Genomic DNA, 24599 nt, shown 5'->3' on the forward strand with positions numbered 1-24599 from the left:
ACGTTAAGATAAACTAATCATTAACTTTCCTTGGTTTTAATTTTAAACACAGTTTGAATCTTAAAATGGAATACTTTACTTAAGCTTTTCCGATCAAAATTAAAAAAGATAGAATTAGTCAATTTTCCAGCAAAAATATTTATTTATTTAACGTGATACAACATGAAAAATGGCCTTAAAACTAATAAATATGAATGTATAAACGGTTGGTCCAAAAAATTATGTTCTAAAGATTGCTTGGGTAAATGTGATGAATCCAATCCTGGTTGTCAAGGTGCTTTTTCAATGTGGAAATGTCAGTATGGTTGGAACACAAGGAGCTTAGCCTAATCCGGTTATTTGTATAAAGTAATGGTTAGCTAGTTAAACAAGTACTTAATGATATAGCTGGATTTAGCCACAGGGTCATTGCTCGACGGGGTCCCGCGTCCTGGTTTCGTATGCGCATATCCGATTCAAGTGCTCTTTGCGTTCGCCACGCTCTCCAGCGCCTCGATGATCTTATTCATGTCCATATCCTTGGCGATCTTGAGATACATGGTTTTGCGCACCTCATGGAATGATGCCCAGTTTGGCAGCTCTTTGGCGATCAACTTTAGATGCTTCTCGATTTCCTGAGGTGTGAGATTGGCGCGGAAGCTGTTCTGAATCTTTTTAATGACTACTTCCAGGGTAAGCACTCCCTTTCGCTCGGTAACGAAGACATTTCGCAGGTGTCTGGCCAGTTCGGGCAAACGTGAGTACTTGGTGGCCTCCTGATCCTGTGATGGACACCTAGTCATCGCCTCCAAAGCCTTGGCTGCCTGTTTAGCACGGATTTTCTCTATCAGTGACTTTGGCAAGCCCTTCAGTAGATTGGAACCGACATCTGGGGCTGTGCATTCTTTTACCGTAGGCTTGGCAGTGGTTGTTTGATCGGTTGCTTCAGGAACAGCAGGTTTTCCTTGAGATGCTGATACTCCCGGTACATCCTGCGTTGCCTGAGTTCCCGTACTTGTCTTAGTGACTACTCCTGTCGGCTGCTCTTCTGCCTTTTTATTGCTTTCAGCCGCTTGTTTGTCCGCCTCTAACTTGGCCTCATAGCGATCCATTGCTCTCTCCATCGGGGTGGCGCAGTTGAAAAGATTTCGGGCAGTAGATAGAATATCCTTGGCCGAGGAGTACTTCTCCACATTCGGTGGCTGTGGTAGCTGGGCCAGCTCCACCTCCGGACAGCTCTCCAGATCGAACTGTGGATGCCAGCGGGTCAGCGCCTTATCAATGATGATCGGCGGATCCTGGGAGCGCAGGAACTGGTCGTGTGCCCGCATCACTCGATCGAGCAATAGGCTCTGGAAGCGCTGCATGCGTGCGGTCATGACGTGTGGATTCATAGACGTCGACTGGGCCGACGCGAGCACATCATCCTCATCGATCTTAGCAAAACGCTGCGGTTTCTCTGATTGTTGCTGCTCGGGCAGCGGCTCTACATTGGGGCTGATGATCAGCTGGAAGTAGTCGGCTTTGGACACCGATCCAAAATTGCGCATCTTCATCTGGCTAAATATGAAAGCCTCCGGATAGATGTGCCTGATCTGGGCCAAATGGGTCTCGGTGAAATTCTTGCGCAGCATGCGTTGCACTGCTGGTTTCAATTTCTTGAATGTGATGGTCTCCTTGCGGTTGTGGAACATGGCCACCACGGAATCGAGACCCTTAAACACGTCCAGTAAGTGGCGGTATTTGTACGGCAAGGGGAGTTGGCCGGCGCGGCTGGTTTCCACCAAATTAGCGTATCGCTTGTAGGCTGGAACCTCCACCAATTTGACTGGAGATCCATTTTTGGCCGGACTGAAGAGCAATCGCTTCGAGACGTCCGTGTGGCGCGGCGACATAAGCTCATGTTTGTCCGGTGTGGGTGGTGGCAATTTTGTGGGCGTCTTAAAGGTCTTGCAAGGGCTGAAAGTGAGAACCAGGAAAGATCATAAGTTATTTTTATCACACTTTTTCGAAACTATAACTATCATAATATATTATTAAAACTTAATCATAGTATAAATGACTAAATCAAAAATTGGGAACATGTTTGCCAAAATCATGTTAAGATTTGTTTATTTTTTTAAAATTTAAAACAAACATAAATTCCTTTTTTATCAAAATAAGAAATGGGAATTCTTCTGCCTGTTCCTATTTGAAAATGGTTCCTATTTTGAGCTCGGGACCTTTTTCCTTCAAGAAAACCGTTACGAAAAAAGGTTGCTACCTGAACAACAAACCCAAAACAGACTTATACACATTCCCATGCACTACAGCAGTTAAGATCCTTATTTTCCGAGAGAGCGATAGAGAGAGAAAGCAACCCCTGAATGCGGGCGGAAAATAAGCATTTTCAAAGGGAAGGTCGGGCAAGATTGTAACGTCTGCGAAGGGTAAACATATAGCGCATAGCGATACACACACATTTGCGGATGGGGAGGGTCAGTCAGCCAGTTGAGTATTTATGCATGTCGTACAGACGTCACGAATCAGCAGCAATTACTCGTACAAGAATAGCTATATGACCAAAGCCAAGCCATCGGTGACTACTACTCTTGGGCGGAAAATATGCAACTTCAGCAATCCGAGCACTTGAATAACCCGGAGACCCGGAGAGCGACCTCGATTGCAGCAGAACTGCATGGCAGCAACTGCTGGCCTTTCGCTAAATGATGTTACCCGGTTTTTTTCATAGTCCACACTCCACACTCCGTGGTTTGTTTATGCCGATTCTAGGCCACCAGCCAGTCAAATCAAAATTGTTGTGGCAGGCACATATCTTAAGATTCTTATTTAGCTTGTTCTTGTCAAAAGCTATTGTCATTATACTTGGTGCAGGACGCAAACTGAGATGCGAAATTCTGGTACTTCTATTATTTTAGGCAAAAATTGTTTACCTAAGAATCCAGGATAATGCTAGGATATTAGCAGCACTTAGAAAACTATTCACCACAACCACCTTTTAAATGACGTAACAATATCAGTAAAAATGCTCACCTGGTAAGAACCTCCAGTTCGATGGTGTCGAACTCCTTCAGCTGTACATTCATCTTGGACTTCGAAGGGGAGGGTCCTGCCTCTCGGAGTTTCCGGTTGCGCTCCTCCTGCTCCTTGCGCTTTTGCTCGAGGGCCGCCTTCCTGGCTAGCACCGCCTTCAGTTCTTGTAGCTTAGCACTCCTCGACACCTTGGTTTTCACCTCGTCGAAGGTGAGCTGGCGGCGCAGATCCAAGCCGTTCGCCTTAATGGGCGACGCATCCTTCAGGATCTGCTTAGTTGGAGTCCGCAGGCCACGCTGAACATTATCCGCATTCTGCTGGCTGGTGATGGTGAAGTTCACCTTAGGGGTCTGCTCACTAATAGCCGATGATTGCAGCAGCTCCTCCTCGTCCAGTTTGCTGGACTGAGCCTGTTTCCTAGGCGATAAAGTGCCCTTCTTGATAAACTGCACCAATTTAGGCTGTTTGATATGTGCTTCCATTTTCGCGGAAGACGATGTCTTCTTTTTGCTCTCCTGGGCGGCGGTGACAATCAGGCGTGCAGTGCGTCCAGATCGTGTCCGCATGCCGCTGACCGCCGCCTTAAGAGTATCCAAATCCGCATCCTGGTCGCCGACGGGCAATTGTGAGGGGGCTGGGGCGACTGTTTCAGCGGGTTCCGCCAAACGCTGTAAAATAAAGCCACTTTTAAGATGGCTGCACTGGCATAACGCTCTTGCAGATACTTTTGTATCTGGACACGTTTTTGGGACAGATAACTTACCCTATTCTTAATGCTGGTGGCATCATCCAAAGCAGCGCGTTTGCGATTGGTAAAGAATGCAGCTACTGATGGCTGTGCCATTTTTTTTATTTGTATATATATATTTATTTCTAATTGCAATTGCAGCTGGTTTAATGGTTGTATAGAGCCCACTATGCTGAGATCACAAATGGGCACGTCTGGTTAATAATCACTAGTCTTGTTTAATTCTTTTATCAGGTCACCACGTCGTGCCACCGCACTGCTCGAATTACAACTGGCCACGATTTTTCACTAAATGCAGTTTCCCTCCAAAAACTAAAATTGCGCCAAAACGAAATTAGTGTTGTAAGTAACCAAAAGCTATCGCCTGATAGCACTGGTCCATCAGCTGTTTGACTATTTCGTCTTACAACACTGCTCGGTGACAGAGTTGCTTTTTCCGTAGCAGTTTTTTCCACTTGCGGATTTTTCGTTGTGCGCGTGTTTTTTGCTCGTTTCAGCTGCATTTGCGGCCGCTGCGAAACGCCGGCGATTTGAAATGCTATTGGCCTAGACGGCAGCCACTTGCGAAGTCAGGTAAGTCAATTGGATCTGCATTTTTGAGAGCTTTTGGCAAAGAGAACGCTGCGCAAAAATGCTTTGCAAATCGAGTACTAAATTAGTGCGAAAGAGGCAGCGCTAGGTGGCTGCAACGTGTGAGCGGGACAGTGCACCGCAGGCAACGTAATCAGCTTACGTTTCTTCGATTAGTGTATTACCGTTGGTTGGAGTCCGCGGTTACCCAGAGACCTTATCAGTGTTGCTCTGTTTATCTTTTTATTGGCTATTTATTAAGCATGCTAGACGTACTCTTATAATTTAAATGTAGCTCTTTTGTTTTTATAAAAAAAAAAACAATTATGTAAATTTACTTTTTTCGTATATATATTAACACGCCCTAAAACGTTGAATTTTTTACAGTCCTAATTTCAACACCAAGTTAATATTATAGTATTATAGGTATCCTATTTAAACGAATATATATGTGTAATTAGCTTGCATATAATTTTGAAAGTATCCGTTTTACCGCCGCAGCACTTACGCCTTACGTCTTAATGTCTTTTTCAGAGCTCGATGGTATTTTATACAGTTCGCAGTACGGTCGCACTGGAATCGTTTTGGGATTTGGCTTTTAGCAAAGATTTTTTGTGCTAATTTTGTGCAAAAATCGAAGCAGCAGCCGTGTTAATTGAGAGCAAGTGGGAGCCCGAGGCAAGTAGATAATTATCTGACGTTTTCAGCTAAATCCGCTGCTTAGCAGTTGCTGTATTTGCGGTGAAACAAAAAGTTCGAGAACTTAACAACAACAACAACGCGAAAACAGGGCAGAGGAAACAAAAAAAGCAAGAAAAACAGCGAGACAAGCGTGAACCTCGAACATTGCCTTATTGAGATTTGTGCACGTTGTCTGTTCTCTTCTTCTCTTCGCCTCGTGTCCGTTATTTCCTTTTTTTATCAACCCTCCCCTAACCACATTTCTTCTCTCCTCTTCTCATCCAATTCGGTATATACAACAGCTGTTACACCTGGCGGAAATAAAGGGTATAATAGTAAAATAGAAGCGACCAGCAGCAGCAAAATGTACAAGGCTGACGTCAACCGCCGCGTTCTGGCCATTCAGGCGAAGAAGAAGCGTCATAAGAACAACAAGAAGCGGGGCAAGCAGAACGGCACTAACCCCCAGGATCAGTCCAATCCCGGCCAAAACACGAACCCAAATCCAAATCCAAGTGCCCAACCAAATCGGAGCAGCGAAAACTTGCAGGCACCGTATAATGCTAATAATAGCCAAGTGGATGTACCCATTTCGGACGAATTTAGCAAGGTCACTGAAACAGCCACAGCTTCCACGTCCAGCGGAGGATCAGGCGGAACTCCCTATCAATATCAGTCAGAGAAAACGCAGAACACAAAATCTAAATCCAGCAAGCAGAAGGAGCAACAGCCACCGCGAAGCAGCTCGAACGAGTCCTTCACATACGAAGTGAACAGCGAGATCGAGGATCAGGAGCTAAAGGAGGACTACTGCAAGGGTGGCTACCACCCCGTCAACATCGGTGACCTGTTTCAGGGTAAGGCACCTGTTAGCACCCCCCACATATTGGCATTTTCTGACCCGAAAAAAAAAAGAAAACCACCAGCCCTCAACAGCAACAACAACAGGTTGCCAAAGGCGCACAACACAGATAAATCGAACGCACAGCGGGTGGTTTTCCAAACATCTCCATCCCTCTTTTGGGCAAGGGTTGTTATTTCGAGGAGGATGGAGGTGCCTCGTGTTGTGGCGACGACAACAATAGCAACAGCCAACCGTTTGGGGGTCGGCTGTCACCTCCAAACGTTGTCGCCAACATATAACCCGGATCTCCACCCCTTGGCTGCATGTCGTCTCCACCCATTTTACCACACCAGCTGCCAGATTGTCACTTTTAAAATCCATTTGCAGGCTCTGTAGCTTTTGGCGAAGGAAAATCCGAGCAATCGCTTGGTAGCGATAAGGGAGTGAGAGCCTGATAACGGCCAACCAAGCTCCACAAAATCGCCTGATAGTGCTACGTATGTCACGAATCGACCAAGTTTTCCCCGACCCTCTCTCTTTTGGTCTTCTTGGCAAACCAAGCAGATTTACAACAAAAGATGTTTATTAATAGAATCTTACTATGTTTATAAAATCCAAGGAAGGGAAAATGAGTTGGAGGACTAAAAATACCTTTTATTTACTGTTAGATGTGAGATTAGCAGTTGAGTTAAGTTACAAGAAGAGAGAAACAATTTTTTGTTGCATTCTTTAAGAGTATAATTTACTTCCTGTGCATAATGGGATGATGTATGACCAAGGCAAATCTTGTTGAGGTATTTAGATATTTTAGGTATTTCCGGAATTGTAGATTTCATAAAGTTTTCAGGAGAGTAATCGTTGCTTTTCCGTATGACAATTCCGCCAAATTTTAAACTCAGTTAAGAAAGGTCTGGCGCTCCATTCCGATTTCGTCCCCTTTAGGCTCTTCATTCGAAGTAAGCCCCCACAAAAACAGCACCGAACTGCATTCGCTGTCAGATTTTAATTGAATTTAAGCGGAGAGTAGTGGTTGGCTAGTCGCTGGGTCAGTCGTGATGTGACAGTGATGCGATTAAAATGGATTTATTACCATCCGAGGCGAACATTTGTGATTTCATTTTCCTAAGTGGTTCTGAGTTGCTCTACCCCCAAACCCTTGAACTTTGTCCCTTGACGAGAACTGCACGAGATTAATGCAATTTTTGTTCTGCAGGTCGGTACCACGTCATCCGAAAATTGGGCTGGGGCCATTTCTCAACCGTCTGGCTATGCTGGGATCTGCAGGAGAAGGGCTATGTGGCAATAAAGATTGTCAAGTCAGCGCCGCACTTTGCCGAGACGGCCAAGGATGAGATTAAGATACTCAGGAAGGTGCGCGATAAGGATCCGTCAAATCCACGCCGTCAGAAGACCGTCCAGATGCTGGACGATTTCAAGATCACTGGCGTTAATGGCACTCATATCTGTATGGTGTTCGAGGTGCTCGGAGATAATCTACTGAAGCTTATCCGCAAGTCAAACTATTGTGGCATCCCGCTTGGCAACGTAAAGTCCATCACCCGCCAAATACTGGAAGGACTCGACTACCTCCACACCTGCTGCAATATTATTCACACGGACATTAAACCCGAGAATGTACTCTTGTGTGTGGACGAGCTGCATGTCCGTTCTCTGGCTACCGAAGCGACCCAGCTGTACTGCATGAACTCCAAGATGTATCCCTCATTGGTAAGTCGAGCGCCCAAGGAGTATCGCGAGCCACCCATCAATGGAAAAATGAGCAAGAACCGAAAGAAGAAGCTCAAAAGGAAAGCTAAGAAGCGCATGGAACTGTTTAAGAAGCAGCAAGACTACTTGGAACAGGCCGACGGTCAGGCGGACATTGGCGTAAATAATCGTAATGAGATGCGGAACGGCGATGCTGGCATCTCCGATGAGGAAGAATTCTTTGACGTGAAAGAAGAGCCGGAACTCAATGTCGACGTCGACGAAGAAATGGCTGCTGGGCAGCGACAAGATCGAAAGGTGCGTCCAGCAGCGGCACAACAACAGGAACCTACGGCTGGGGACGCTGACAAAGCCAAAAAGAAGAGGAAAAAGAAGAACAAAAGTAAGTGAAATAAATATTAACTTTGTTCGAAAGCCAACTGTACTTGAAATAATTTATTGTGCTTGTATTATTTTCTAATTTCCCTAAATCCATCTGTTTTTAACAAAAACTCGTTTTTTATACCATTGTTTATTCAGACAAATCTAACCAGTCGCAAGGGCAGGAGCCTCCACAACTGGAGAACTCGACGAGCAGCGGCGAGAGTAGCAGCGCCCTAAAGAGTCACCAGACTAATGGAAGTAGTAGCATTAGTAACAGCAACTCGAGCGGAACTTTAAAAGGACAATCAAACGGCAAGAAAATGCCGTTGCGGCCGAAACAGGAGAAAGAATTGAAAAAGCAGCAGAACCAGGGGCAGTCATCGAATCAGCAGCTGAACAACAATAACTCTAGCTCTAAGCCCAACTCGAACAGCAATTCGAAAATCTCAAGTGGATCCGCGGAGAACTCATCGTCGGCCACCAATGGACCGTATTCCGAGCCCATGCTGCCACCGCCTCCTCCGCCACCGCAAGCAAAGCCCAGGGCCAAACGTGACCCGGCGCTGGAGGAATGCAGTGTTTATGTTAAGATCGCCGATTTGGGAAATGCGTGCTGGGTGGATCGTCACTTCTCAGAGGACATTCAGACGCGCCAGTATCGCTCACTAGAAGTGATTCTCGGTTCCGGCTATGACACATCGGCAGACATTTGGAGCACTGCGTGCATGGTGTTTGAGCTGGCCACTGGCGACTATCTTTTTGAACCGCACTCAGGCGATACCTATTCCCGCGACGAGGACCATCTGGCCCACATCATCGAGCTGCTTGGTCCCATACCCCGCCACATTGTGTTCCGTGGCACCTATGCCCAGCAGTCGTTCAACCGGAACGGCGAACTCCGAAACATCAATGGCCTCAAACCCTGGGGCCTTATGGACGTTCTGCTAGAGAAGTACGAGTGGTCGCAAAGCGAAGCGGAATCATTCGCTTCGTTCCTTAAGCCAATGCTGGAGTTTGATCCGGCTAAGCGAGCCACCGCCGCGGAGTGTTTGCAGCACCCGTGGCTTAGATAAGATACGATGCAGCCTGGTTGTTGGATGCGTGCCACCCAGCCAGCAACAGCAGATAGAGCGGGGGCACGATCAGGAGCAGGAGCAAGAGTAAAAGCACTAAGAGCAGGGTCCCCGGCGGCAACGTTAGAGGGAAGAGTTGGTGGGGGCTATATGGAATCTTCGGCATCGGTGGCTACTTTGGCTTCCATCTCGTCAATCGCTTCCACATCGGCAGCAGCAATGGCGGCACTGAAAGCCCGTCCTTATTTGGTTGCACCATTCGTAACCACAGCCTCAGCACCACCCACTCCACAGCCCCATGCATCCAATTCAACGAGCACAGCCCGCACAGCACCAGCCACACCAACACGTCGAAGCATCGCTCCCGAAGAGGATCCAGACTTAGTAGAAGAATTTGATGCGGCCCTTGCTCAAATGGAAGAGCCGCAAACACATGCCAAGACCAAGTCGCAGCGGTTTTTTTGGCGAAAGGCGTTGCGGCGAGTCTTCCAGCGCCGTAAGTGACGGCGTCGCCGGCAGGACCTGCCCCGCTGGCATCGTCCCGCCCGTCGCTGTCGTCGTCGCAACCTGGCCGAACGGGTGAGGCGCATTTGCGCCTGCTGTGCCTACGGCCAGATCCTGCTGCGTGCAGCCCGCGTGGCCCTGCTCAGCTGCATCCGCTGGCGAACCCGTGGCAATATACGCAACAACAATTTTTACTTCAGCAACCACTAAAGCATCCGAATCAGCAGCCAGCCAGCCAAGCAAAAAGTTGTGTCCAGACCAGCAGTCGCTAATCTCCGTGCTCCTGCTAACTCACGAGTTACGTTTAATGTTAATGAATAACCATTCGATTTAGTTTTACACAAGCCAGCGCTTAATTTATTTCCTGTGTTTTACATCGACAATTAGACTATTTTTGTTGCTACTTATGAAATTATAAAAATGTATTACCGTCTACACGAACTCGTCCCCACGAATCCTGTACATAGGGTCGATCGATAGTGTTCGATCTTATTATTCAGTTTAATTGAAGAGACGCAAAAGAAAGTGAGAGAGTAAAGCGATAGGGAATGCCGCATACAAACCTATATATAGGCATATATCTGTTACTGTACATTTAGCCAAGAGGCGAATCGGCAAATATACATTTATAGCGTACATAGTTAAATGAACTGGAGTAGATCCATTGATCGGTGATTTCACTTGTGAGAGACCGCATCGGGATTTTTATTAGCATATGTAAAATGTACATGGATGCAGAAACTTGAGCTGAACATAACAATAATGAGAACGTAGTTAATTAGTTTATCCTCGGCTTAGTGATCGACATGAACAATTTGAAAATGGCATTAGTAACCATTAAAAAGCGTAACCTGAAATAGAAAAGCGAATGCACTACCAGCAACAACCACAAGTGAAAGAAATCCTTATCCCATAATCGGAACTAATAAGCAAATAAAAGTATGATTAAAAAGTAGCCGCCACTAATAAAAAGTATTGTTCAACATTAAATACTAGAGCAAGCGCAAAATAATTGCAGCTTAAACGGATAGATAAATATTCAAGATACACTCACCAAACACACACACACACACTAAATTTGGCACATTTATCAATACTAGAGCCACACACACAAAATTTATGGAATTTTCTCAACCACTCTTAACACAAGAATAAATACCTAGAGGCCACTTTAGTTAAGGTTAGAAAGTAAAAAGGGATTTTTTCAATAGATACTACGATTTGACCAGAAACATGTTTACGGTGAGTGAAGCTAAGGCGAGGGATTATCAGAAATGCGAAGTGGAGGGCCCAAAAGTCCTTGGGAATCGGATGGCATGGGGATGTGTGCGTAACTGACAATTGACTATATACGCGTACGTACACAGCGATACATACCTACAGACATATATATGGATAAGTGGCCTTATTAATTCGGTTCTCCGCACCACACCAAGCACCACAAAACCACACACAAGCACCAAACAAGCTAACTGAAAACCACAAAACACAGATACTAACCAATACCAATCCCCCGGCCAATCTGAGAAAGCTATATTGCAAACACGATTTACGCTGCGCGAACTAAGAAATTAAACAATTAGGTATGGAATATTATTGTAACTCGAAGCAGACATTATTGTAACTAGACAGCATAGACAGCCTAGCCAGCTAGCAAGCAGATATCAATCTAAAATTAAAACTAAATGTGTCCAGTTGAAGGAGAAATAAAGAATGAGACGGTTCTTAGTAGTAACCCGCAATCGGTCTTCGATGTTGTCATCAAAAGTTAATCATAACATTAAATGCAAATTCAACAATCTTCGGCTGGCCGATGTTTCGAAAATACTTACGCATACTTACTCTTTGAAAAAAAGCCCAGACTTCCGAACGAAGCTACTAAACTTGGTATGTAAAGTGGAGTGTCCCAGGTATCAGATGACCACTTTTAATTTAAAATATGCCCAGAATCAGGAACCCAGCTGCCGAATAGCAATTCCAGTATGTTGTCACGCTTTCAAAGAGTATGATTATGAATTATACGATACGATACATAATTTATTAATGTAGTTATAAACAAAAATAAACAACAAATTACACAAATTGGAAAACAATCGACAGTGTTTCTTCTTTTATGGGCAATGGCCGAAGTGAATGAATGTGCGAATAGCCAGCAGAGAGAATCTATCTTTTGGCCATAAATTTCTGCCAGCTTACAGGACAAGCAGAAGGATTGGGATATAGAGAGACACGGCTATGCTAGCTGGCGATTTATGGCCACATAAAATTCACAAAAGCTTTGAAGTTCTCAATGGATGGTTTAAACGAGGAATGACCTTCGACAGGCTAACATTAATTCCATGTTATATCCTCAGACCAGGAATTCATCACGTTTGTTTGTCAATGGCTCGAAATTGAATTTTATCCACACGTGCACCGAAATGTCCGACCAGAAGCGATGGCCACTCGTTAAATGCTATGCACATATTTGTGTCTTTGTTGCCCAATAGCTCAATGGCATTGCTAGAGCCCAATGCCCAGGTGTGCCTCGTGCGACTATTTCACCTGAATTCAAGTTCTTGGGCAGAAAAAGGCCAGCAGCGTCCAAGGCTCCGTGAAGTCTCAATGGCATCCGGCGAAAGTTAAGTCTTGGCTGGTGTTTGCCTTTGCCAACTCTCGCCCAAGAATCCTCGAGTTCCCGGGGAATTGATCTTAGACAAATTCGAAGAGCTCAGTGCACACACACAGAGGCATTGGTATTTGGTTTATTGTTGGCCTAAAGTTTCCGCTAAGTGAAAAGTGCTCTGAGTTTAAGCAGGGGATCAAAGTTCTAAGCGCTGGAGCTATGTGCTATCCGCGGTGCAAATAAAAAGAGGAGTTGAGCTTCAAGCTCGCTGTTCAAGATAACTTTAAGTACATCTCTTTGGTGGAATATGAAACCTGATTAACTTTATTCAAAATCAAACCATTAAAAGCTATTCCGCGTTTAACTCTGAGATAAACTATATCTATTTCATAATCATAAACTAAATAGAACACAGTCTAAACGACAAAGAACCATTTAACATATTTATTCCATAATTCTGACCCTCCTTAAATGGGAGTTCAAATCACGCTTGAGCACTTCCCAAATGAATTAAACATTCTCCTGCTACTTCTGAACTTGCACAAATACTTTTTAAAGCTCTCACAGTTGAGTTGAACTCCTTGGGATGGGCATTCAATTTCATTTAGTCGAGAGTTCGGTAACAAAAACCAAAACCCGCTTTCAATGTATGCTAACGAGACCCGCAGTCCATGGAGCAGGAGCAGGTCCGTTTTGCACTCCCAATAAACTCACGCCTGAACCCGCACCCGAAACTGGATTTGCTTATAAATGTCCAACAAATGACAAACTTGACAAAATAGGGACGACAAAAGTTTTTCTTTATGCAAAAGGAAACTGGCAAAGGACATCTCTTCAGACGACAACTCGGTCAGAAGTTTTTCAGAGCATTAGAATAAACCCAAACAATTGTGTGTCCAAGTCGTCCATCAGCCGTCCTTGATGATCGATATTTGTCACACACACAGACAGAGGGACAAAAGGGAACTTTTAAAAGGTCCTTTTTGTGGATGCGGCGAAGCGCAAACGATTATTCAATTTGCACTCGGTGAATCTGAGCTCTATGGGAAACGTTTAGCGTCGTCGACCTCTGTTCTGCCCTCCATGATATCCTTACCGCTCCTCCCGTATCGTTGTGCACTTCCAAATGTCCTTGTTGAAAATGCCAGCGAGTGGCACACTGATGACATTAAGTAGCTGTCGGGTTGGTCAGGATTAGATAGCAAAAGTGCCTGATGTTAGTTTAAAGTAGATAAACAAAAGCGGATTCGCTCAACCCCTCAACGCTGTCTCCCCCCCAATACACCCCTTCTTACACAGCTTTCCTTTTCTGTCTGTCAAGCTGCCCATTGTTGTAGTTGCTTTGTAGACGTTTGCGGTGTCTACGGTGGCTGTGTGGGCACACAGGTCCTCCAGAGAGCGAAAATACCATCGACTATTTGGTAGATTATGAATGATATTTGAGGGGATTTAAATTAAATTATAAAATGGATAATAATTATTTAGATTCTTTTTAGACTTTCGAAGAATCAGAGACTAAAATAGGTTTTTTCCAGTGCAGGCCTTAAGGCAAAGGTCTCATGTGTGTTGGTTTGTCAACCGCGTATCCTTGTGTTCAGAGAGGTTAACCCTACCTTTTGGTTTACCTTTAATTTTCCTTTCATCTAAAACTGATTATAGAAATGCCAAATAAATTGGCAACAAATTCTTGGTAATTCATAATTTATCTTAAGTTTTCCAAGAAAAAGTTAATTTAATTTTTGCTTTGACTTTCTGCAGAGTTTTATTTAGAATCCTGGAATTTGCCAGATGCATTTACTCCAACTTCTCTCATTTCTGCTGAAATATTTTCCAACTCTCTGTTATTTTTAAAAGGCAACCACTTGTGGGCCTGAATATCAAAATATTTCGTTTTCGGACTGACTCCGAAAGTTTTTCAGTCAAAGAGAATGCATAATAATCTCTCTCTTTGACCCACTGCAGGTTTCTCTCTTAGGTTGGGAAAACACTTTTCATTTCAACCTCAAGATGTTGCTTGTTACTTTCTTTAAACGCCAAGGAACTTTCCCCAGCGGAAAGGAAAAACTTTGCGCTACTTGCCACTTGAACTTTAATTTTTGAGGAAGGCGGGTCCCAAGCCCCTTGACTTTCAGGGGGAGTACTCCCAACATAGAGCAAAGTTTCCATGCTTAACACCATCTCTGTAAATATTAAATTGGGGGAAAGTGGACTTAATTAAAATCTATGTTCCATGGCCAGGACGGCAGTTAACTCCTGGTCCTTACAAAGGGCCAGGAACGAGCAACAATAAACCAAAAATGCCACAGAAATTCCCGCTTGAAATGGCCAAATGGGATATAAAATGAGATATCCCTGCTATGTGAAAAAACGATGATACGAGTATATGAAATATTTCCAATACAACAACGAATCGTATTTATTACAAATGGCAAAAGGCAAACGGGATTCCCTCGAGGAAATGGTCATCTGCTGGCATCATAAATTTATGAAATGCATTTACAAAGCGTGTAGTAATTGTGCGGTATTGGATCTGGGATCTCTGGGCTGTGGAGATAATAAAATCGAATGTCAATTGAATTTGTCGAAATCAAAAGGGAAATAAACGATGGCCACTTGATTAAATTTATATTTCTGCTGTCCGGGATTCTTACAACAACAACTGCCAAACACACATGACCCTGAGGGGGGTGGGTCAAGTGCTGGAGAGGCTGCCCATTGGAGGATGCGTCACTATCAGATGCCACTACGTTTCAGGACTTCTCTTTGTTCTACCGCCCTCTTTCACTCTGTCCAAACATAATATTTACTTTCGGCCCCGCAAAGAGGCGGCAAAGCCAAAGACGTGTTTTTTGCCCTAAACAAACACTCTGTCAACAGTTTAAAGTTTCCATTGGGGGGATTAAGTGGGCTGAAGTTCTAACCATCATGGTTATCACCACTAAGTTGACTTTAATTTACGAGGGGCGAACTGACCTCTTTCTATTTAAATATATGTTTTCGTAAATGAGATTAATCGTAGTAGGTCTTAAAATAAAGTGCTGATTTATTTAGAGAAAATGTTAATGTGAAGTACTTCCATTTTCTAAGGTTCTTTAGAAATATTTTATACAAATTAAATTGTATATATTTTATTCGGAACTGTGCTAAAATTTATGGAATATTTCAAGCTGACTAAGATATATTTTAAGTTGTTTTTAAAATTCCTAACTCCAAATTTTCTATATTTTTCCAAAAAACTGTAAGAACACCTTCGCACTGTTATTTTGTTAGATGTGCTATTTCTTAATTTAGATTGGAAACCTCTTTTCCAGAAAGTTGTTAAGCTACGTTCTGATATAATTAACTTTTATTTTGTGTTTTTGTTACATTCCTCTGTGTGTGTTAGTGTTTGCTAATCGCCGGCGGTGTGTGGGTAACGGCAAAATTGCCTTTTAATTGCATAATGTTTTTCTTTTTTCAAATACAATATTTGCACTTGAAATTGCCAGCACAGCCCACACACACACATGTACGTGTGTGTTAGTTAACTCCCACCCACCAAACACTTTTGTCTCATGGCCAAAGGCCACTATGCAATGTCACCACCTCCCCCTAAATCCCAGTGTGTGACCTTGAAACTGTTATATCTGCACACTGGCACAGACACAGATACACGTAACGACTTGGCTCTGTGCGTCTATGGGTGGCTAAAAGTGGTGGGGATGGGTTGTGGGATGTGGGGTACGGGTGGGTGTTGTGTGTGCGGTCTGACAGTTGAACTGTCTGCCCGCTCCAGTTCCACTGTTTGCATTTGACATTTTCAATTTGCATGACAGCTGCCCGGCCATCCCGGCATCCTCGAATCCTGGCACTTTGGCAGCTGCCCAGCCTCAACCGTTCAATTTGTCACGTAAAAGTCCCAACGGTATGAGCGGTTTTTGTGAATGGTAGGATGGTGGAGAAGCACTGAAGAGGTTCCACGGATTTGGCTAACACTTCACGTACGCTGGCTTATATTTACCCAAGATCTGTTATACACAGGCAACAAGCTGCCAGTCTAATTACCTTATTCACTCCCACCCAATGTTATGCTCTCAAGATTTCCCTCTGATAAAATAAAATGTCTTTGTAAACATCTAAAGGCACCCGTGCGGCACGACAACTAAATTTCCCGACCTTTGTGGCAGGAGTTTAACAAACTTTCTACCAGCTAATTGATGAGCTGACGACCTTCAAAAAATTCCTTTCGATTTCATTTACTTTCGTTTTGTGTTTTTTGGGTCCGAAAATTAATTTAATCACGGCCACGAGCTTGCCTGCCCTCAAGGAGGGTATGCTAAAATTTCAACAATAATGTTATACAAATTGTTTAATATTAGAGGAATAATTTTTATATATGCTCCATAATTAAATTTAAATGATTTATGGTTTTATTATTTTGTGTTAAAAACTTTAAATTAAGTCATCGATTTCAATTTAGGGGACATTTGCCGAATTGTTTTATTAATCAAATATTTACCTTCCATTATTTGGCGACTTTTGTTTCGGGTTTTTGTATTTATCCCAGTGTTAGTCTGCATATAATTAAATGCTTTGTATGTTAACATAATTAAAATGAAATTATAAATAGTTTATATTAACATTTTCATATAAAAGAGAAACAATAGGTAGCACCCCCAATTTGACTATTTTCCTTACCAAGAAGGGTACCTAAAACTTCGTTCCATAAAAATGATTTTCTCTCTTTAAAGGCCAAAAACTTTTGGAGGCAACAATTTCCATGCCAAGTAGTTTAAGCTTTTAATGGAAGAAACATGTTCACTTTGGGTTTGGTGTTTGGTTTGGTTTGGTTCTTTCGCATTATGATGTTTTTGGTTTACGGCTTTATGATATTTATAAGCTGCCCACTGCATCCCCATCATCATTTGCTTTCAGTTTTCCTGGTTTTATGGTCATAAGTATGCCGCATTTGTCGGTTACTCTTTTTTTTTTGTTTTTGGCGCAACCGGAAATTGCCGGAACTTGGCGCTGGCACCTGACAATTATATCCATAACGGTGTACATATACGTATATACGTTGGGTTTTTTGGGTCTGTGTGGGTGGGCAATTATTTAGCGCCGCCATTTTGGCACATGTCCCTGACTGACTGACTTTTATAAGGACTGCGCTAATGGCGATGGCAGATATAAATCAATTTTAAGCCGCGCTGCAATATAAATACATCGGAGGTCAATGAAAAGGGCCATTAGAGGAGCGTAATACCTGACATCCATAAAGGTTATGCCAAATAGCTAGTGAGTTTTCAGTTTATTTTTAATTTCAATAGTTAAAACTGAATAAGTGAGGCACTGGAAACATATTCAATAACATAAAATTACCGTAAAAAAGTAAAACTCTTATTGGAAGGTATGAAGATAATCTGTAATCTATATACAACCTTTCCACTCCGATTTGGCAACCACAAAGTCCCAAAAATGCATTTGAAATACCTTTCAGAACCTCTCAATTGGAAACTCAGTCAACATTCTTTTGCGGACATGAACATATTGATTGTGTGTGTACTTATTTCTGACCATGGACTCAGTGGGGCTTAAAATTTGAAAGGGCTGCCAGCTCAGCACGAATGTGTCAAAGTTTGACAAATTTGCGAGAATTTCTCCTTTGATTCTTTGGCGTTTTTGTTTGCCTTTTTCTCTCCTATAGTTTTTTTCACTTTTCCGTGTGCGCATACATTTTTTATTGACATTTATGTGTGTTTGTGTGTGTGTAAGGGTGTGTGGGTCGTTGCAGTTGGCCATATGTCAATGCACCATTAAGAATTCCCTTTAGGCCCCGATGGCAATCGATTTCCATTGTGGAGCTGGTTACTCCTCGAGAGCTGACTCCTTTGGAGCCGCAGAGAGCCACAGCCTTTGTGTGTGTTGATTTACATATTCTGCAGGCTTAAGTGGATTTATGGAATTCTTGGCTCTTGGTTTCTGGCCTGGCTTTTGCATTGGAAAGCCGTTGAGAACATTTTTATTCTTTTTGCGACGATTGCAATTCGTTTACTTTATCCATTTTCCATGCTTTCCCACTTTCCCACTTGTTGCTTTTCCCCACTCGTATTTACCGCGTGGCAAATGGCAAGCAATTTCCGTTCGCTGTTGCCTGTCTGTGGCCAAAACTAATTGAGATGGCGAAAAACGCTGGCGGAAATGTCACTCTAGTTTGTTTTCGGTCCCTAAAAAGTAGGCAAAGAATGGTGGCAGGAACGCAAAACGCCGCCGAAGAAGAAGCCATCAAAAATGTAAATATATAATGGCCAAAGACCAGGACCAGGAGCATGTCGAGTTGGTTCGAGCGGTTCTTTCCTAGAATAGACACAAATATATAGACATGGAGACAAGAAGTCGGTTAGCCGGGTCCTGGTAAAAAGGTTCTCGGGTTGTTAAAGTGGAGCGCCAAATGAATTAAATATAACCCAGCCAAGTCACTCTAAAGTGTATGCGCTACAAGCTCTTCGGTTGATTGCCATTCCTCCAGCCCCAATTCCTGGTGTCCCGGCGTCCTGAAACCCTCCCTCACTTGTCCTGTTCCTGTGTCCTTGTCGAATGAAACTTCGATTTACATTTCAACTGCAGCTACTGGCGGCGATGAGAGCTTGACGTAACCTGCTTACGTAGTGAGTTTCGACTAAGTACAGTGGGAATTCGGTAAAGGTAATACTTGTACGACTTAAGAAAGTTTAAGCCGATAATCAAAGGATAAAGTTTAGCTTTACCCTGCTGTTTAGTAAAGTTTTCTAAAAGGTCAAAGGTTGTATAGATAGATAAATATAGGTATTTGGAATATGTTTTTCTCAGATTCTTAACTTTTCAAATCGATATTCAATTTCTCTTGTCGAAAGCTGCATAAAAATGTATTCTGACAAGAAATTCCAATTAGAAATGTCCTTGGTAACCCATTTTTGCTGTATTGAGTACAAGAAAGGTAGAACTGGTAACCGAGTTTTTTTATTTTTTGGGGGGTTGACCTTAATAATTCACACCTACATGAAATGGCAAAGTCCTGTTTGACTTGCATAATGCCGTGTTGTTTCACACCTCTGCTTGATCGGCAATGAACATTGGAAAAAGGCTTGTTGTACTTGACACAATAATGACTTTGAAATATGAATTGAAGTGACACTTCAGTACCTTTCATGTGGTTTAGTTTTTCGGGGGGAAATTGAAAAACTAAAATGCGGTTTGCCTTCTTCTCACTGGCAATTTCATTTTCACTTTGTATTTAGAATGTAGAAATACAACTGAATTCTGTGAATTAATAGTTGATTTATGCATGCCCCAAAGTTATTGATTTTTTCGCTGCACATTGATGCCACTTTCATGGATATTCCCTATTTGCTGTTGGTCTGTTGGCCTGCCAATGAATGCCAGATGCCAGGTCATAGATTGTGGCCCGATTACATCACAAATGCCACTTAATACCTGTGCGTTGTATAGTCCGGGGGCTATTTGTTAATTGTCCAAATGTTTACACATGAACAGCTAGTATCCAGCTAAACTTTTACCATTTTCAATATGCATAGTGCCGCATTTTGTGGGCTGGACTTCAGTCCGCCTGGTTTTATCCTGTTCGGAACTGTCCCCTCTTCAATTCAATTCCATTGCTCTGTATGTCCTGCATATTAAAAGAGTAGCGTAAATAAATAAGCATATTCAATTTTGTATGGAACGTGAATGGTATCGAAATGTTTAACAAAATACGTAATACGTGACCGTGCAGAAATGGCCACTGGAACAGAAACAGATACTGTGGCACACAGAACGGCGAAAGCCACATTCCAGGCAAAGGATTCACAAGTCTCTGTTGCGGTTTGACACTTGGATACAGAGAGAGAAAAGGGGTTTTGTTATTTGATAAACTATGTTAGGTCAGTTTGATCCTTTCTTAACAGTTTTTATTACAGAACTTGAAGCTGAGCTGCAACATTTCTATCGATCAGATTTTAAAATAATAACCTAAGAAACCCATTTATTTCATGTGCATCTGAGTATTGTTTATATTTAGACACAAAGTGCTTGACTTTCAAGAAGCTGCAATGCAGCAACTGACAATTGCCAGGACATTATGATTTACTTCGTCCATCGTGGCCAGATTCCTTGGATCTCTGAATTATTTACCTAATTGGCCCCCAAAGATGTACGAGAGTGCATATCAAATGTCAGAGTTGAAGTAAACATCGGACTGAGCCGCGTTACACAACTGTCAAAACCACATAGATGCGGTTGGTTGGTTGGCTGGGGTTTGAGTACACAGATTTTGGGGGGAAGCCGTAGCGGGATGATATTGAAATGGCACACAGCATGACGGGGAAATTCCATTTGCAATTTGAATTCAGTTTCAGTTTCATATTTGTAAGCTGCACATTGTTGATTGCCAATGTATTGGCAACTATCAAATGAACCGACATCGATGATCTGATTTGATTTGATTTCATGATTATGCGGGTGCCATTGTTTTGGACAGCAATTTGCATGATTTTAATTAGGATACGATGTTATTGGTTGGCTTCTCTTTTTTTCGTGATACTTTCCCCACGGTGGTCAACATTTTTGATAGAGGACAAAGAGTGAATTTTTGTGGCTACAGTTACCCAAAAATTGTTGGTAATTCCTTTTTTGTACTTACTTACCTTTTGCTTACCTTTTTTTTTCAATCTACCCCCATTGTTCTTAGCAGCTTATGGCTGGTATTGTGTAATTTTAAACTTTTTCATTTACCCCCACCGGCAATGGAATTCAATTTAAAGTTAAGCTCTTCAAGGATTAACCTTGAACCTGCTGCAACGGCTGCACATGCTACCATTCCTAATTCTATTTTCAGTTCATTAAGCGGGATTTTCAGCACGTTATTTACGTTACTGCGCACTTTGAAGGGAAACTCTGGGAAAAGCAGTTGGCACAATTCCCGACTATAAGTGCTTCACGATGTGCTGACATCCTCCAACTTATCTCCCCTTTCCCCTTCTCATTCCTCGTTTTCTGAAAGATTCATCTCATTTAACTTTGGCAAGTGGCATTTGTGTTGCTTCTCCATGTGTTGCAATTAGTTTGTCTGCAATTGCGATGCAGCGCCAAGTTTTAAAGTCTTTATTAAGTTTATTAAGTCCTTGGCTCGGCTCCGCCTGAAACACGTAAGGTGTTCAATTGCAAAACCAAAGTTTCCCCACAGATCGTCTAAAGACTTTCTAATATACTCAGCACGGCAATAGGAGATAAGTTGTTGAGCAATGGGAATATAAGCTTAATTGAAATACCAAGTGCCGAGGGTAAGTTTCATTTACACAATCACATTGGGAGAATAGGAAAATTGAAAGATAATACGAATGGGCCTTTACTTAATGGATCTTAAGAGACTTTGTGAAACCCAATATTCTTTGAATTCGATTTTTCCAGGAATATACACTTAAAGTCTTATCACGTTATTCCCAAGGACATCAGGAATGTCCACAGTTTATGTAATTGTTTCCCATTCATAATATGGTTATTAAATAGACTAAAATCTAATTGGTAGCTTTGTTGTCGACGTATTGAATCTAGCCCAAAAAAGGGACTGTTAATATACATATACTACTCGTACTTTCCCATCCTTTGGGCCAAACCCAAAATGCCAAAGCAAAACACAATATGTAAATTAGTCAGTCGAAAAGCAACAGCATGGCCACGTAATAATTGCCTTTGTGCTCTGGGTTGGCAGCTTAATGAAATTTTAACAAAGGTAAATGTAACTGGTAGCTTATCTTTTTGGTTAATCGAAAACTCCAGACCCCACAGGGCATCGAGCAAACTACACAGAGACACGCAGCGCTGTGGGCGGTTCGTGGTCCAAAGTGGGAGTGGCAGGTAGACAGGGCTCAAACACATTTGTCAAATAACAAGCAGAGAATATATATATATATATATATATATACACACACACCCGCCTAAATGCCGTGGCATACGTTCCGTGTTCAATTGTTTGTGCTGACAGTTAAATGGAGGAGGCTCAGTCAAATGGATGCTACCCCGTGCCTTGTGCCATGTACACAGGAAATAATTTTTTGGAAATTATCATAAGGAGAGGTGTTAGGGCTGTGATAGGTCTAAAAGTAACTTATTCATGAAAATTCACATTTAAAATAAGCCAAATTAATGACATTTCATAAGATTTAGATATAACTTAGAACAAACTTTTCTAAAATGTAACATTTTTTGTAAAGTTTAAAGAAGTACAACTTTGCTATGATAAAGTACTGATATACTGTATACATTTTAAAGAGGTTTTTTTGACTAAATTGATGAATTTTAAATCTATTTTTATTGCGAGTTAATCCGTTTAAATTATAACTAATATCTCCCTCTTTTTCCCAGTTATAATTTTCCCCACAGCCTACTTTCATGCTTTTTCAGCTTTCCCAACTTTCTGCTCACCGCACAACATTAGCATGGAAATTGTTAAATTGAAATTGTCATTCACATTTCTGATGCTTGAGTTGGCTTTTTGCGCTTGGCACTCGGATCGGACAAATCTCGGATCGATGATGGCTGGCACGTCATCGATAGTGATTTACCTCTGTCATTTCACTTAGTCCTGATTTGGCTTAAATCCTAATTATACCCACCAGAAATGACCATAATTAGTGCGTAGTTTGGCTGGCAGGCAACTAAAATCGATACGACTGTCCAAACTGAAATGGATTGTGGAGACCAAAAATAAACACACAAATCCAATGGACTTTGATTGAAGGGGCTGGAAGACAGGATTGTAGATAGATAGAAAGCTTGATAGACGGACAGGTGAACCGCTGGGATTACCGATTATTCCAACAAAATGGACATTTAATTGAGCTTCTTAATAATTCTAATATCGCATCGGTGGTGGTGGCAACCGCTAATTGGATTCCTAATTAAGCATACCGCCGGAAATCGCGCGTTGTCAGGGAAACTGAAAAGCTCACAGGCCTGCAACTTCAACCAATTATCGTTAAATGGGGCGCTAATAGAGAGGGAGCGGTTTTCTACCTCCGAGGGGAATAGCTACTACGTGCCACTGGAGATGCATCAAGCTGTGGCATAACAATGACCCATGAACCGTAATTAAAACTCAATTATGTGGCTACAAAGTTGACAAAGTGGCCACATCAAAGTAGATAAATTTCATTTACCGCCTGAAAGTGCAATCATTGCACTTGGGCGAAACTTTGCCTCGGCCATTCCGTTCACACTTGATGGGTCAAAGGTTGAGATTGCAAGGGCGTCAACTGCAATTTCCCCAAAGTTTCCAATCACAAGTTGTCCCAATAATTGAGCACATCGTAGTAGTTAGAACAGCCAGCAGGGCCAAGGTGTTAGATATATGCGCGTGTGAGGGAATCCTGCGGCAAATGCCGTTCGCATTCACAATGAGGCATCCGCCAGGATGGTGGAACGTGTCCTCCCAGCAACAAGTACGCAATTCCTCTCTAACGCATCGATAAAAAAAGGAAAAAAGCTGATATCTGTCTCAATCCGAAGTCTGAAATACCAGAGAAAATCATATTTGGTCAAGGATAACGTTAGCTTTTCGAGCACGTAGTAAATGAAGTTTGAAAGGACTTTAAAAAGAAAAAAAAAATAAAAATACAAATTGGTTTGGGAAATAATATGGTTTTCAAAATCGCTTATTATTATCAAAATCTAGAATCCAATGTTAAAAATTGTAACCAGAAATTAACTTTAATATCAAGTAAGGGCATCAGAAAGCTACCTTTAACCAATGAACTGTTTTAGCCAAGTTATTTATTTTGTTGCTGTTTTGGCTTGTTGTTGGCTGCCTTTGGACGACTTCATTTACTTGACGAATGTGTTCGTGCAGGGCGTAGGTCCAACGCTTCTGGCTTCATTAATATTTATAAGTTGGCCTCTCTAGTAGGAGCTTAGCCAAAGCCGTAATAATTCCCCCAAACCCAAACCCAAACCCAAACCAAAGGCAATCTAAATCAACCCTCTTTGAAACTCCATTTGGCTGGAGACAGCCACTTGGCCCGCTTAACAATTTCAATTTCAATCTAATCTAAATTACATGATATGCGCACAATTTGAACGCTAATGAGCTTGGAATTTGCGGTAAGACGTTGGCGGTGTAACGCTGCGTATGCGCAACATATTGCGTGTGAATTTTAATTAAAAACTTTTCTCACTTTCCAACCAAGATAATCTCTGGTCCCCTCTAAGTTCTTCTTCCTCCTTCCTCTGATTCCTCTAAATATCCCACAGCGAGAATCGGATGTCCTTTCGTGCTGCTATGGTTGCTGTTGCTGCTTCGATTGCATCGATTTTCTGCTTACTTTGAACGCTATTTGAAAGGAGCTTAAGCTTGTTTCTTTTATTTGCGCTACCTTCGGGCGAAACCTGAATCCATGGGCGGGCAAAAAACAGCAGCTGCTTGGCTAAGGAATTCCGGGAGTTATTCAACGGCTGGCGGTTTGG

The 24599-nt window shown here is 42.5% G+C and overlaps 3 protein-coding genes across 3 annotated transcripts; 2 read left to right on the forward strand and 1 right to left on the reverse strand.

Moving 5' to 3' along the window:
• Positions 1 to 118: 118 nt before the first annotated feature.
• LOC108112633 (DNA replication factor Cdt1) lies at positions 119 to 4045 on the reverse strand. The gene is made up of 3 exons (XM_017222740.2): positions 3776 to 4045; positions 3013 to 3680; positions 119 to 1938 (listed from the first exon to the last, which is right to left on the reverse strand). The coding sequence occupies exons 1-3, from the start codon at positions 3854 to 3856 to the stop codon at positions 456 to 458; spliced, it is 2232 nt and encodes a 743-aa protein (XP_017078229.1). The 5' UTR covers positions 3857 to 4045; the 3' UTR covers positions 119 to 455.
• A 148-nt stretch (positions 4046 to 4193) lies between these two features.
• Positions 4194 to 9958, forward strand: LOC108112632 (SRSF protein kinase 3). The gene is made up of 5 exons (XM_017222738.2): positions 4194 to 4333; positions 4865 to 5008; positions 5314 to 5868; positions 7069 to 7965; positions 8103 to 9958. The coding sequence occupies exons 3-5, from the start codon at positions 5376 to 5378 to the stop codon at positions 9017 to 9019; spliced, it is 2307 nt and encodes a 768-aa protein (XP_017078227.1). The 5' UTR covers positions 4194 to 4333; positions 4865 to 5008; positions 5314 to 5375; the 3' UTR covers positions 9020 to 9958.
• On the forward strand, positions 9026 to 10478 carry LOC108112634. Its single transcript, XM_017222741.2, has one exon. It carries the CDS (start codon positions 9026 to 9028, stop codon positions 9521 to 9523), a length of 498 nt encoding a protein of 165 aa, XP_017078230.2. The 3' UTR covers positions 9524 to 10478.
• Positions 10479 to 24599: the final 14121 nt, after the last annotated feature.

Source organism: Drosophila eugracilis, unplaced genomic scaffold (genome assembly GCF_018153835.1).
Source record: "Drosophila eugracilis isolate 14026-0451.02 unplaced genomic scaffold, ASM1815383v1 contig_90, whole genome shotgun sequence".
NCBI lineage: Eukaryota > Metazoa > Arthropoda > Insecta > Diptera > Drosophilidae > Drosophila > Drosophila eugracilis.